This window comes from Rhinatrema bivittatum, chromosome 3 (genome assembly GCF_901001135.1).
Source record: "Rhinatrema bivittatum chromosome 3, aRhiBiv1.1, whole genome shotgun sequence".
In the NCBI taxonomy this organism is placed as follows: domain Eukaryota; kingdom Metazoa; phylum Chordata; class Amphibia; order Gymnophiona; family Rhinatrematidae; genus Rhinatrema; species Rhinatrema bivittatum.
The window spans coordinates 55,274,586-55,290,837 of NC_042617.1; the positions used below are offsets into that span (position 1 = coordinate 55,274,586).

Sequence of the window (16,252 nt, forward strand, 5' to 3'; positions counted from 1 at the left end):
GAAGAAATTATCTGCTAATAACTATTATGTTTATGTTTATATATTGCCTTCTGTATTTGTTTAGTGGATATCAGAAAATGGTGTTTTGCAGCTAAGATAGTTTTTATACCAGTGACAGTGCTGAGAAGGACCTGGATTTGACTCCTGGGTCAAATCAGTTCCTTGGGTGACTAGTTCTGGGGATGCTGTGATGGCTGCACTCAACAGTTCTAGAGGGGGGAGGAAGCTCCTGTCATTGCACAATGGTGACACCTAGTGGCTGGATTCAAGGCCCATAACTGCAGGGTTACTCTCCCCATCCCCAGCCCCCCCAATCGAGGACTGTTGCTGCAATGTTACATAAGAACATAAGAAAATGCCATACTGGGTCAGACCAAGGGTCCATCAAGCCCAGCATCCTGTTTCCAACAGTGGCCAATCCAGGCCATAAGAACCTGGCAAGTACCCAAACACTAAGTCTATTCCATGTTACCATTGCTAATGGCAGTGGCTATTCTCTAAGTGAACTTAATAGCAGGTAATGGACTTCTCCAAGAACTTATCCAATCCTTTTTTAAACACCGCTATACTAACTGCACTAACCACATCCTCTGGCAAGAGTTTAATTGTGCATTGAGTAAAAAAGAACTTTCTCAGATTAGTTTTAAATGTGCCACATGCTAACTCCATGGAGTGCCCCCTAGTCTTTCTACTATCCGAAAGAGTAAATAACCGATTCACATCTACCCGTTCTAGATTTCTCATAATTTTAAACATCTCTATCATATCCCCCCTCAGCCGTCTCTTCTCCAAGCTGAAAAGTCCTAACCTCTTTAGTCTTTCCTCATAGGGGAGCTGTTCCATTCCCCTTATCATTTTGGTAGCCCTTCTCTGTACCTTCTCCATCGCAATTATATCTTTTTTGAGATGCGGCGACCAGAATTGTACACAGTATTCAAGGTGCGGTCTCACCATGGAGCGATACAGAGGAATTATGACATTTTCCGTTTTATTCACCATTCCCTTTCTAATAATTCCCAACATTCTGTTTGCTTTTTTGACTGCCGCAGCACAATGAACAGATGATTTCAATGTGTTATCCACTATGACGCCTAGATCTCTTTCTTGGGTTGTAGCACCTAATATGGAACCCAACATTGTGTAATTATAGCATGGGTTATTTTTCCCTATATGCATCACCTTGCACTTATCCACATTAAATTTCATCTGCCATTTGGATGCCCAATTTTCCAGTCTCACAAGGTCTTCCTGCAATTTATCACAATCTGCTTGTGATTTAACTACTCTGAACAATTTTGTGTCATCTGCAAATTTGATTATCTCACTCGTCGTATTTCTTTCCAGATAATTTATAAATATATTGAAAAGTAAGGGTCCCAATACAGATCCCTGAGGCACTCCACTGTCCACTCCCTTCCACTGGGAAAATTGTCCATTTAATCCTACTCTCTGTTTCCTGTCTTTTAGCCAGTTTGCAATCCACGAAAGGACATCGCCATCTATCCCATGACTTTTTACTTTTCCTAGAAGCCTCTCATGAGGAACTTTGTCAAACGCCTTCTGAAAATCCAAGTATACTACATCTACTGGTTCACCTTTATCCACGTGTTTATTAACTCCTTCAAAAAAGTGAAGCAGATTTGTGAGGCAAGACTTGCCCTGGGTAAAGCCATGCTGACTTTGTTCATTTAAACCATGTCTTTCTATATGTTCTGTGATTTTGATGTTTAGAACACTTTCCACTATTTTTCCTGGCACTGAAGTCAGGCTAATCGGTCTGTAGTTTCCCGGATCGCCCCTGGAGCCCTTTTTAAATATTGGGGTTACATTTTCTATCCTCCAGTCTTCAGGTACAATGGATGATTTTAATGATAGGTTACAAATTTTTACTAATATGTCTGAAATTTCATTTTTTAGTTCCTTCAGAAGTCTGGGGTGTATACCATCCGGTCCAGGTGATTTACTACTCTTCAGTTTGTCAATCAGGCCTACCACATCTTCTAGGTTCACCATGATTTGATTCAGTCCATCTGATTCATTACCCATGAAAACCTTCTCCATTACGGGTACCTCCCCAACATCCTCTTTAGTAAACACCGAAGCAAAGAAATCATTTAATCTTTCCACAATGGCCTTATCTTCTCTAAGTGCTCCTTTAACCCCTCAATCATCTAACGGTCCAACTGACTCCCTCACAGGCTTTCTGCTTCGGATATATTTAAAAAAGCTTTTACTGTGAGTTTTTGCCTCTACAGCAGACTTCTTTTCAAATTCTCTCTTAGCCTGTCTTATCAATGTCTTACATGTAACTTGCCAATGTTTATGCTTTATCCTATTTTCTTCTGTTGGATCCTTCTTCCAATTTTTGAATGAAGATCTTTTGGCTAAAATAGCTTCTTTCACCTCCCCTTTTAACCATGCCGGTAATTGTTTTGCCTTCTTTCCACCTTTCTTAATGTGTGTAATACATCTAGACTGTGCTTCTAGAATGGTATTTTTTTTTATTTTTTTTTTTAACAATGACCACGCCTCTTGGACATTTTTTACTTTTGTAGCTGCTCCTTTCAGTTTTTTTCTAACAATTTTTCCCATTTTATCAAAGTTTCCCTTTTGAAAGTTTAGCACGAGAGCCTTGGATTTGCACACTGTTCCTCTTCCAGTCATTAAATCAAATTTGATCATATTATGATCACTATTGCCAAGCAGCCCCACCATTACCTCTCTCACCTAGTCCTGTGCTCCACTGAGAATTCGATCTAAAATTGCTCCCTCTCTCGTCGGTTCCTGAACCAATTGCTCCATAAAGCTATAATTTATTCCATCCAGGAACGTTGTCTCTCTAGCATGACCCAATGATACATTTACCCAGCAATATTGGAGTAATTGAAGTCTCCCATTATTACTGCACTACCAATTTGGTTAGCTTCCCTAATTTCTCTTAGCATTTCACTGTCCATCTTGACCAGGTGGACGGTAGTATACTCCTATCACTATAGTCTTCCCTGATACACAATGGATTTCTACCCATAAAGATTCAATTTTGTATTTAGTCTCATGCAGGATGCTTATCCTGTTGGACTCTATGCCATCCCGGACATAAAGCGCCACACCTCCTCCCGGGTGCTCCTCTCTGTCATTGCGATATAATTTGTACCCCGGTATAGCACTGTTCCATTGGTTATCCTCCTTCCACCATGTCTCTGAGATGCCAATTAAGTCTACGTCATCATTCATTGCTATACATTCTAATTCTCCCATCTTACTTCTTAGACTTCTGGCATTAGCAGACAAACATTTCAAAGTTTCTTTTTTGTTTGTATTTTCAATCTGCTTTTAATTGATAGGGATAAGTTAGAATTTTTTAGCTCAGGTGAGTTTTTAGTTACAGGCACTTGGACTATTTTTCTAATTATTGGAACCTCACTGTCGGGATGCCCTAATTCTAATGCATCATTAGTATCCTTTGAAAATACCTCTCTCCGAACCATGCACTGCTGAGCGACTGTCTGCTTTCCCCTTTGTTCTACTTTAAAAGCTGCTCTATCTCCTTTTTAAAGGTTAGCGCCAGCAGTCTGGTTCCACCCTGGTTAAGGTGGAGCCCATCCCTTCGGAAGAGACTCCCCCTTCCCCAAAAGGTTCCCCAGTTCCTAACAAAACTGAATTCCTCTTCCTTGCACCATCGTCTCATCCACGCATTGAGACTCCGGAGCTCTGCTGCCTCTGGTGACCTGCGCGTGGAACAGGGAGCATTTCAGAGAATGCTACCCTGGAGGTTCTGGATTTAAGCTTTCTACTTAAGAGCCTAAATTTGGCTTCCAGAACCTCCCTCCCACATTTTCCTATGTCGCTGGTGAGGTAAGAGGAGATAAGTGGGAAAACAAATCCCCTGGTAATTGTAAATGAAGGTTCATAGCTTTTAATCCCAGCCCTGGTTCTTAATGAACTGCAAGCCCAAAGGAGCAGGAGGAAGCTGATGGGCCAAAAACCCCTCAAAACATTAAGTGGCATGCCTAAAGCTTATCATAGGGAGAGGAACACTATACATTGGTACTGTTTCTGTGTCTTGGCTCTCCCATCGTCTTGACTGTCAACCCGCCGCTGCCTATCATTCTGGCGGTGTTTGGAAAGATTCCCCCGCCTCACACTAAGCCCCGCCCACTGTTGACATCGCTCCTGGGCACCGGGCCATTTAACTGAGGTGCGGACGCTAGAGGATTTGCTATCTGCTGACTGCTTCTGTATCTTGCCTCTCCCATTGGCTCAACTGTCAACCCGCTGCTGCCCGTCATTCCGGCAGTGTTTGGAGGGACTCCTGTGCCTCACACTAATCCTCGCCCACTGTTGACATCACTCCTGGATACTGGGCCATTTAACAGAGGCACGGATGCTGGAGGCGCCCACGCCTTGGGGCACGCGCCTTTGTAGTGCGCACAACCAAGGAGCCTGCCCCTTTGTGTGCCCCTTTCTGTGCAGTCATGTGCAGACTTTCTGGACCTCTGGATCTCACTCTTCAGTACCACCAATATGGGCTCAGATGACAACAGTATCTTAACTCATTATATATGGATCAAATGGCAACCCTAACAGTCACAGGTCAAGGATGCTATGCTGAATGAAATATTAGTCGACCCAAATGTCTCTCCTTTCACAGAACTCTCAAATATTCCATTAGTATGTTTACCCACTCTCATTGCCTCCACTACACTAATTATTCTTCTGGTCAATGCTCAATCAATTACAAAAAAATCAGCTATAATTTACGATTTGCTAGCGTCTGGATCCTGTGATTGCCTTTGCATAATCGAGCCTTGGTTGAAAGACTATGATGTACTAGTTCTTAATCGTTGCTGTCGTCCCAACTTCTCCTATCTTTTTACATCTAGACAGGGTCGGAGGGGAGGTGGCCTAGCTGTTTTCTTTAAATTGTCTTTGAAGTTTTCTGAACTGTATATCACAATACCATCTTCTTATGAGCTACTTTGCATTAAATCACAATACATAAATATCTGCCTAACCTATTGTCCACCCGGACTTCTCTCTCACAATCACTTCTCAGTTTAGATCTTGGCCTTACTAACACCATAATTCTAGGTGAATTTAATCTCCATTTTCATGTTCCATCTTTATCTCACTCTGCTCAAACTCTGACTGAAACTCTGTCCTCTTGAGGTTGGACTCAGATTATTATGAGTGGGAGCAGAAACAAAGGTCATTGTCTCAACTTTCCTTTTATTAATTTCTCTGGTTTTTAATTGGGTAATACCAATGTCTCTAGTACTGAGATGCCATGGGTTAATCACTTCCTCGTCTCCTTCTCACTCACTTCTTCTTGTAATAAGCATATGCCCACCTATGATACCGGGACTATCATGAAGTGAGATCATATCGATTCTCAATCACTTGCATCCGAATTAAGAGCCCCGTTGGAAAACAACTGTGATTGACCTGAGGAGTTCCTGGAACATTGCAACACCTCATTAACATCAACCCTTGATAATCTCATACCCTTGCAGTCTTTTTCTAGGAAAAGAACTAAACTGGCCCCATGGTTCAACAAGAAATGCGAGTTGAAGAGGATAGAGAGAAAGTGGGGCTGGTTGCCAACTCAAACCAATAAATTGTTAAATCCAAGCTTTCTGCCTACCAAGATGCAATTAATATAGCAAAAAAAAGCTTATATCTGCTCCACACTTACTGCTGTATTTAACAACCCCAAAGAATTATACTTCTCCATCCAAAAGATAATCAATCCTAGTTCAAATTCTTCCATTCTTCCTCCAGCACTTCATGGAATGATGACCACAGAGACATTTACACTGCATTTTAATAAGAAGACCGCAGCTGTGAAAAATAGTTTTCTGTTCTCAGTCAATGATACCTTTGATTTAAATTTCTGATGGCCCAACCTGGGAAAATTGAGCCTGTTTCTGAATCTGAGACCATACGTATTAACAATATGAACTCCTCCCCCAACCCACTTAACCATTGTTCTACAGCTCTCTTGAAAATGCTTAGGACTGATACAGCCTCTCATCTCTAACTTAATCAACTCCTGTTTAAAATATGGTTCCCTTCCTGATTTGCTGAAACGAGCAACAGTCCGCCCTATAATTAAAAAAGGTTCTACCGACCCAGCTCTTCTCTCTAACTACTGGCCCATTTCTTCTCTATCTTTCATGGCAAAAATACTAGAAATAGTTGTTTACCAACTCAGTGACTTTCCTCTCACAAATAACATACTTGACCAATATCAATTTGGTTTAAGAAAGCAGAGTTGCTTAGCTGTAACAGGTGTTCTCCCAGGACAGTAGGATGTTAGTCCTCACATGTGGGTGACATCATCAGCATGGAGCCCAATCACGGAACACTTTTGTCAAAGTTTCTAGAACTTTGACTGGCACACTGAGCATGCCCAGCATGCCACTAACCCCGCAGCCAGCAAGGGTCCCCCTTCAGTCTCGTTTGTAGTAAAAGTACGAGCGAAAAATAAAATAATAAAAACGTAAGTGAACTCAACTCCGTGGGGTGGCAGGCGAATTTCGTGAGGACTAACATCCTGCTGTCCTGAGAGAATACCTGTTACAGGTAAGCAACTCTGCTTTCTCCCAGGACAAGCAGGATGGTAGACCTCACATGTGGGTGAATAGCAAACTACAGGATGCCCGAATAGAATGAACCAAACACACCTGACGTGCAACAGGCACAACAACTGGGGTGGTTTTGTGTATGAGGGCAACCTGAGTTTCTCAGTGGGTTACAGGAAGGAAGTTGGGTTATTAAACTGGAAACAAATTACTCAGGACAGACTGGCCAAAGATGGAATCTAGCCTGCCAGCCTTGTCGAGACAATAATGAGCTGCAAATGTGTGAAGAGAGCTCCATGTGGCAGCTTTGCAAATGTTGGTAAGAGGTACAGAACGGAGGTGTGTTACTGATGTTACCATGGCTCTTACTGAATGCACTTTTACGCGTTCTTGTTGTGGAAGGCCTGCTTGTTGGTAGCTGACGGAAATGCAGTTCGCCAGCTAGGTGGATAGGATCTGCTTGCCCACCGGAACTCCCAATTTGTTTTTATCGAAGGAGACAAACAGTTGGGTGGACTTCCTATGGGCTGCCGTGCGGTCCAAATAGAAGGCAAGCGCGCGCTTACAGTCCAAGGAATGCAGAGCCCACTCACCTGGTTGTGAGCGAGGTCTTGGAAAACAGGTGGGAAGTATTATCGACTGATTTAAGTGGAAATCAGAAACTACCTTTGGTAGGAGTTTAGGATGAGTGCGGAGTACCACATGATCATGAAGAAATTTGGGATACGGTGGGTATGTAACCAGCACCTGTAGCTCACTGACGTTATAGCAACTAGAAAGATCACTTTCCAAGTGAGATGTCGAAGCTCGCAGGAATGGAGAGGCTCGAACGGAGGTCACATGAGCCGTGCTAGCACTACATTAAGGTCCCATGCTGGAACCAGAGGGCGCAGTGGAGGCTTAAGTTGTAGCAAGCCTCTCATAAAGCACCCTACAAGGGGTTGCACTGAGATCGGGGCATCCCCTATACCAGTGATGGCCAACCTTTTGAGCTCAGTGTGTCAAAATTCATAAAAAAAACCGAGCATAACTCGGGTGGTGTGTCACTTCTAGAAAAATCCATAATTTTGTGATATTTGTAGCTCTAATCAACAAAGTTATAATTTTAATATATATACTGTATTTATTAATAAAGCAAAAACAAATAATTCTTTACCTTACCTGCTTAGTGACTTTTTTGTTGCTGAATTTCATTGGCTAAATCTTCAATTGAAGGTTGGTATTTCGTACACTTCAAGTCCAAGCAAGCGTTACAAACTTCATCTGTCAGTTGATTTTTTATTGGCTCCCATTCATGTTCACAACACTCCCTCCCCATCTCCCAGGCATGCACACATTCATTCTCACACACACAGACCCCCAGGCAGGCACCCATGCATTCACACACATACACCCCCAGGCAGAGTCCCATTCATTCACATTCACACACTAAAGGTAGACCCCCCCTCGCTTTCTTTTGCCAGCAACCTCAGAACCTCTCTCATTCCTCTGCTGCCACTGTCACTGATGCCGCGTGGCTATTGCGGAGGTGCCGATTGCTGCTACTGACACTGAAGTCCATTCTGCTGCCTCCTCTGTGCAGGCCCCGTGGGCTTCCACTTTCTCCATGCTGATCTCGTACATTGTGAGATCCGTAGAGAAAGTGCTACTCTTGCACATTCCCAAAGATTACATGTGCCAATCACTAAAAAGTAATTTTTTTTTTTTTTCCTTTGCTGTCTGATCTTAGTTTTCTAATTGGTTGGTCACAGGCTTTTTTTTCACCTTCCCTTTCTTATTTTTTTGCCAATTCCTTTTATATTGTCTTTTTTTCTGTTTCTTTTTTCTCCATCTTCTTCCCTCAAACACACAGTCAGGTTCTCATTCTCACATGCATTTCTCTTTCTCACACACACGGGCTCTCACTGGCACATGCTCTCTCTCATACAATCATTCATACACACAGGCTCTCACTGGCACATGCTCTCTCTCATACAATCATTCATACACACAGGCTCTCACTGGCACATGCTCTCTCTCATACAATCATTCATACACACAGGCTCTCACTGGCACATGCTCTCTCTCATACAATCATTCATACACACAGGCTCTCACTGGCACATGCTCTCTCTCATACAATCATTCATACACACAGGCTCTCACTGGCACATGCTCTCTCTCATACAGTCATTCATACACACAGGCTCTCACTGGCACATGCTCTCTCTCATACAATCATTCATACACACAGGCTCTCACTGGCACATGCTCTCTCTCATACAATCATTCATACACACAGGCTCTCACTGGCACATGCTCTCTCTCTCTCTCACACACACACACACACACACACACACACACACACACACACACAGGCTCTCACATGCTGTCTCTGCAAACATTCAGGTCCTCTCTCTCAACTCACCTCATACACGCACTCTACGGGCCCTCAGCCTCTCTCTCACCTCTGGGCCTCCTCTTCGCGGGTCGCCGCAGGTTGGGCTCTGCAGCGGCCCTGATCTTCTCGGGCCGCGGCAGCCCTGCTACCGGGCCTCTTCCTCTTCTCGGGCCGCTGCGACTTGGGATTCGCAGCGACCCGCGGCGGCTCCTCCTCTTCTGCACGCGCTGATTCGCTTCCTCCTTCCTGCCCACGCGGCTCCGGCAACGTTTACTTCCGGGGCCGCACAAGCAGGAAGGAGGAGCATCAGCGCGTTTGAACGCGATCTTTGTCTTGAGCCTCCCTGCGCCCGGGGGCATTGGTGGAGGGTAGGGGGAAACTAAAAAACACATTTAAAGGCTCGGCGCAGCTGAAAAAGAAAAGGCTCGGCGCAGCCGATAAAAAAAAAAAAAAATCCTGATAGTCCTTGAAACGCTGCGCGTGTCAGCCAAAACGACTCGGCGTGTCACCTCTGACACGCGTGTCATAGGTTAGCCATCACTGCCCTATACCTTTCTGGTAAGTGGATATGGCGCTGACATGCACTCTAATGGAGGAAGTTTGTAGGCCAGATGCCGAGAGGTGCCAGAGATAGTCCAAGAATCTTGCTGTGGGGCAGGAAAAAGGATCTATTTCTTTTGTGGTGCACTATGAGGAGAATCTTTTCCATTTGAACGATAAGATCTCCTAGTAGAAGGCTTTCATGAAGCTACGAGGACGTGGGACACATTATCTGAAAGGTTAAGGGATTTAGTATTAACCTTTCAACATCCAAGCTGTCAGACGGGGAGTGAAGGTCTGGATGACGCAACAGCCAGTTGTTCTGCGTTATCAGAGTTGGATCTGTGCCCAGGTGAATTGGCTGCTGGATTGAGAGGTCGCATAGTATGGGAAACCAGGGTTGACGCGGCCAGTGAGGGACTATGAGGATCATTGTGCCCCTGTCTTGCCGTAACTTCACGGGAGTCTTGCTAATGAGTGGAAGTGGAGGGTAGGCATGTGTTACAATGTAAAGATAATATGACCGCTGTCACATTATCACTCAAGTTCTAATGTAAACCGATGCGATACATGTTTGAATGTCGGTATATAAAAACAAACAAACAAATAAATATAGACCTGTTTACCACGAGTGGGCGAAGGCATCTCATGGTGGTGAGTTGAGGTTGCGGTGTAGAGAGAGGAGAAGTTGTCCACTTTGTGGTTTTGAATTGACGCAAAGAGGTCTGTGTGTGGGCGACCCCACTGGTGAAACATTTTGTTTGCTACAGTGGGATCTAGGGACCATTCGTGGGGATGAAAGGTCTGACTGAGGTTGTTCGCCATCACATTGTCCACGCCTGCCAGGTAGGTTGCTCTCAGTATCATGGAATGGGAGAGAGCCCAGGCCCAGATCTGCGCCGCCTCTTGGCATAGCAGGTAAGAGCCTGTGCCCCCTTGTTTGTTGAGGTACCACATTGCTATCTGGTTGTCTGTTTGAATTAGGATTACCTTGTTGGAGAGACAATCCCGAAAAGTGAAGAGGGCATAACGAACTGCCCGGAGCTCCAGAAAATTTATCTGGTGCTTTGCTTCCTGTGTGGTCCAGGTGCCCTGGGTTTGGAGGTTGTTGACATGGGCTCCCCAACCCAGGTTGGATGAATCTGTTAGAGTAATTTGAGGTTGCGGAGGCTGGAAGGGTAGTCCTATCTGAAGATTGGACTCCTGTACCCACCAAGCTAGTGAGACGAAGCTGGTTGGTGACGTGGACAATGTGGGACATGTGTTGATTTGACTGGGACCACTAGGACTTTAAAGTCCACTGTGTTACTCTTATGGCTAGTCGAGCCATTGGTATTACATGAACCGTGGATGCCATGTGACCTAACAAGGTTAGTAGATGACGAGTTGTAGTTTGGCGAGTCTGATAATGTGCGTGCTCGGTCCTTTGGGAGAAACGCTTTGGCCTGGATAGTGTCTAGATCTGCTCCTATGAACAAAAGGATGCATGATGGGGACAGATGTGACTTGGGCTAGTTTATTAGAAATCACAAGGATTGTAGTAGGTTGATGGTGAAATGGAGGGAATGGAGCACTTCCTGTCTGGATGAAGCTCTGAGGAGCCAATCGTCTATATACGGATAGACGTGGATATCGTTTTGTCGCAGGTGAGCTGCGACTACTGCGAGGCATTTTGTGAATACATGGGGTGCTAATGCTAGGCCGAATGGCAGCACCCAGTATTGGTAATGATTATGGCCTACTACAAACCTGAGGTATTTTCGATGAGAAGGGTATATGGCAACGTGGGCATAAGCCTCCTGGAGATCTAGAGAGCAGAGCCAATCTCCCCGTTGCAGTAGAGGGAGCATGGTGCCCAAGAGTTACCATTCTGAACTTTTCTTTGCGGAGATGTTTGTTTAGGGTGCGTAAGTCCAGAATAGGATGAATGCCTCCTGATTTCTTTGGAATTAGAAAATACCGAGAGTAGAACCCTTGACCCCACTGCAGCCGAGGTACCGGTTCGACGGCATTGGACTGCAGGAGGATCGAGAGCTCTGTCTCGACAAGTGAAATGTGTTTGGTTAGACCCCACGCTGGACAAGGTGAAAGGTTCGATGGTAGCGTGAGGAAGTTCAAATGGTAACCGTGGGCAATCACAGAAGGGACCCATTGGTCTGTTGTAATTGTGTGCCATATGTTGGCAAAGTGGCACAAGCGGCCTCCTACTGGAATGGGTGGGGGTTGATTTCTGCCCTCTAATAAGGAGTCAAAACCCTGATGTTGGACAGTCTGCGGGGCTGGTTGGGTTTTGGGGCCCTGGGTTGTCGAGGCTGACCTCTTTGGGAAGGTCTAGGCTGTCTAGTATAGGATGGAGGTGGATAATACCTACGTGTTTTATAGGATAACCTCCTAGGATCCCGTTGAAAAGGCCTCTTTGTAGATGGGAAGTCCGAGGGGGAGAGTGGACAGCTGGCACAAGGTGTCATGGTGATCTTATTGCGCTGTTTCTTGAATTTTGTCACCAAATAAATTGTCCCCTGTACATGGAAGGTCTGCCAATCTTTCTTGGACTTCCTGGCGTAGGTCAGAGGACTTGAGAAAATGCCCAGCGTCTGGCGCTTATTCCTGCTGCCGATACTCTTGAGGCAGTTTCAAAGATGATGTATGCTGCCCTGACTTCATGCTTTCCAGCATAGAGTCCCTGCTGAAGGATTGTGGTGAGCCCTTCCTGATATTCATCTGGTAGGGTTTCAGAAAATTCCACTAGTACTTTTGTTCGCGCCTGGTGAGTGAACGTTTTTAAAATCTACCTCAGCGTGTTTTTTCAGTGGCTGCGCCTTCCATGTGGAATACCATACCTGCAGCCTTGAGGCTTATGGAATCTTCTAAAACATTTAAATCAGCATTAAGATCTCTCCTGATGAACCGAGCATTCATTAAAATAATGGCCTAATTTCAAGATTTAGGTCTCAAGTTGGACCCTGGGCATTTAAATTGCCTCATATTCTGTCTAAGTCAAGTCATGTTGTGTTTTATTTATGGTGCTTTATTATGTATGTTTATTTTATAAATTGCTCTGGGCCTGTGCACAAAGCGATTAAGAAATTTTTATAAATTGTTTCTTGCTGTGGTTTTAATACCAGGTCTCCTGTTTTTTTGTGGTTTTAATACCAGTTTCTTGCTGTGGTTTTAATACCAGGTCTCCTGTTTTTTTGTTTTGTATGTAACTAAATTTAGCTTACTATATTTTTATCCTTAAATAAACAGGTGCACATTTTCCCTTCACTTGATTAAAATTTTTTTTTGCAGGTAGTAAAATTGATAATCTGTGTCTACACCAAATTAGAAACCTAAAACTGCTTATGGAACTCCTGTACAGAGGAGGGGAAGGAGCATCACGCTGGGTTAACTCAATTCTTTAAACAAATTATTTGGGCAGTGTTCATTTCAAACTTAAACTTACCTGTTCTTCTAGCCTGGTATTTCTGTCCAAAACCAAAAGCATGTGACTTCTCAGTGAAGTGTTCTCATGTTCCTGAACCTTTTCTCTTTTGTCCTGGTGGGTAGGGGTGGGGGAGAAAGGAGAGAAGCAATGATTGTTTAAATGTTGCTCTAAGTGCCTCTGGGATAGGAAATGTCCAGTACAACGGGCTTGCTATTTTGCTTCATTAGATGACATGCTTTTTTTTTTTTTTTTTGCTTGGACGCTGACCATTGCTGGAATGGACAGAATACTGGAAACCTTCTGCTCGTGTGTAACGGATCAGCACTACTGGTAGCGATGGACCGATATGGTCGGTTTAGTGAGCCGGTATACAGATGACATGCACTGGGATTTAATGAGCTCTCTTCAGACAGGGAGGATTGCCCGCCGCCACAGTGGTATCGCGGGCGCACCTTGAAAGAGGCGACTTTCCAGTCCTCACGGCCACCGAGGATTTCTGCAGTCGTCCCCCCCCCCTCCCCACCCCACCCCCCAAACTTGCTATTCAGAGAGAGAAATAAAATGTGGAATGGGGAAAAAAAAAAGGAAGGAAGGAAGGGGAAAATGGGGGGGAGGGGCCTAACAAAGAAGGAAAACAGCAAAATAAAACAACGCCGATACCCTGCATGTTAATGTTTATTTATTCATATACCGTCAATCTGAAATACAATCTTGGCGGTTCACAGTAAAATCAAAATTATAAATACATAAAAATCTATTTATACATAAATCTAAAAATCAGAAAAACAAAGTGCAAAATAAGACCAATATATCAGTTTTCCTAGAACCTTCAATTTATTATAAGTTTGCTGTTATTTATTATTTGTGACTGAAAATGCAATGCCAAATAACCAGATTTTTTTAGCCTTTTTTCAAATTAATTAATTTATTTTAAAAAGTTTGGCATAGGCCAAATTCAAAAAAGTGTTTAGACAGCCAGTGTCCTTGGCATTTGGTGCCGCCCTCTTTAAAGAGGAATCCTGTCTTGCTGACGGACGGGAACCAAACATTTTGCCAGGTGCTGCTGTGAATAAAACTCTGAGAATGCAGACAACAACATTCTGCCAGTGGGAAAGAACTGGGATAGACCATTTCAAAACACTCACAAGTAATCCCTCAAAGGGCAGGATTCGGCTGTAGTGGAATGCCATGATCTGTTATTAACCTCTCCCCCTCCATTCGTCCTAGTCCCGCTGTATTAGAAAGCCAGTTGCGTTCGTTCGCGTGGCGCCCGGTTACAGGACCGCGGGTCTCCACATGCGCAGCGCTACTTGCACTCTCGCCAGTGGAAGATCAAGCCGTGCTGGGGGGAGCTGAGGGGCAGCAATGGACCGGACCATTCGTGGCTCGCAGGGAGCCCAGGCCCCGCCAGTTGGACACGGCACTGCCCCAGTCAACCTGAGCTGCCTGACTGGCAGGAGGAAGGGTCAGGCCCTGGCCAGTCAAAAATAAAGTGGCAGCAAAGGGAGGGGAGCGGCTGACGGGGAAGCCCAGGACTCGTTGCATGATGAAATACAGGAGAAGCTGAGGGGTCAAGGTGGAGGGGGTTGTTGAGTGGCTGGGTAGGAAACAGGGATAATATGTGAGAGAGTGGAAGGGAGAAAAGTTAACGAGAGATTGGGTTTATACCTCACCATCCATTTTATTTCCTATCATTTAATAATCGGCTTTCCTACTAATGCATAAGAAAGCAAATGTTGCTTACCTTTAACAGGACAGCAGGATGTTAGTCCTCACATATGGGTGACATCACAGGATGGAGCCCAATCAGAGAACACTTTTGTCAAAGTTTCCAGAACTTTGACTGGCTCCTACTGGGCATCCCCAGCATGGCACTAACCCTGCAGCCAGCAGGGGTCCCCCTTCAGTCTTGTTAAAAAGCTACAGGCAGTGCCGAAAATAAAATAAGAAAATGTAATGAACCCAACACCGTGGGGTGGCAAGTAGGTTTCGTGAGAACTAACATCCTGCTGTCCTGTGAGAACACCTGTTACAGGTAAGCAACATTTGCTTTCTCACATGAAAAGCAGGATGGTAGTCCTCACATATGGGTGAGTACAGAGCTGAGGATGTCCGAGTATGTACCAAATGTATCCAGGCCTACAAGGCACTAGGCCTGGTATGAAATTTGGCCGAGGGCATCCTGAACCCCACCGGGCAGGCGGAAGGGGTGTTGGTACATTACGTTGTAAATAGGTTGCGCAAGACAGACTGGCTGAAGATGGAGTCTTGTCTTCCGGCTTTGTCCAAGCAATAGTGGGCTGTAAAGGTATGGAGAGAACTCCAGGTGGCAGCCCTGCAAATGTCAGGAAGCGGCACCGATCGTAGGTGTGCTACTGAAGTCGCCATGGACCTTATAGAGTGTGTCTTAACATGGTCTTGAAGTGGAATGCCTGCTTGCTGGTAGCAAAAGGATATGCAGTCCGCTAACCAGGAGGAGAAAGTCTGCTTACCCCACAGGCTGCCCCAATTTGATAGGATGGAAAGAAACAATTGAGTGCTTTTCCTGTGGGCAGCTGTACGGTCTAGGTAGAACGCTAGAGCCCGTTTGCAGTCAAGGGTATGCAGAGCCTGCTCTCCTGGATTGGAATGGGGCCTGGGAAAAATGTAGGTAGTATAATGGATTGATTGAGATGAAACTCTGAAACTACCTTAGGTAAGAATTTAGGGTGAGTGCGGAGTACTGCCTGGTGCTGCAGAAGTTTAGTGTAAGGCGGATAGGTAACTAGAGCCTGTAATTCACTAACTCTGCGAGCCAAAGTGATTGCCAAAAGGAAAATCACTTTCCATGTGAGATATCGAAGGTCACAGGACTGAAGAGGCTCGAATGGTGGTTTCATGAGCCGACCCAAAACTAGGTTGAGGTCCCAAGAAGGGGCCAGAGGTCACAGAGGAGGCTTGAGGTGAAGCAAGCCCTTCAAAAAACGTGTTACAAGGGGTTGTACTGAAATAGGAACGTCCCCGACACCTTTATGGGCAACCGCACTGACATGCATTATAATGGAGGAAGTTTTTAGACCTGACTGTCAAGTGCCAGAGATAGTCCAGAAACTTCATGATTGGACAGGTAAAGGGGTCAAGGGATTGAGAAGAGCAGCATGATGAAAACCTGTTCCATTTGTAAGAATACGATTTTCTCGTGGAAGGCCTCCGTGAAGCAATCAGGACACGGGAAACTGGTTCAGAAAGGTTAAGTGGCTGAAGGATTAACCTTTCATCATCCATGCCATCAGGGACAAGGCTTGAAGATTGGGGGTGGCGAAGGCACCTGTCGTTTTGAGT

At 44.9% G+C, this 16,252-nt stretch overlaps 1 protein-coding gene across 3 annotated transcripts in view; it reads right to left on the reverse strand.

Moving 5' to 3' along the window:
- TRAF5 (TNF receptor associated factor 5) overlaps positions 1 to 16,252 on the reverse strand; it is a 120,244-nt gene that overhangs the window by 28,296 nt on the left and 75,696 nt on the right. For all 3 annotated transcript variants that reach the window (XM_029593268.1, XM_029593267.1, XM_029593266.1), the window contains one exon: positions 12,950 to 13,042. In XM_029593268.1, coding sequence (XP_029449128.1) covers positions 12,950 to 13,042 — 93 coding nt within the window. The remainder of the gene's footprint in view (positions 1 to 12,949; positions 13,043 to 16,252) is intronic.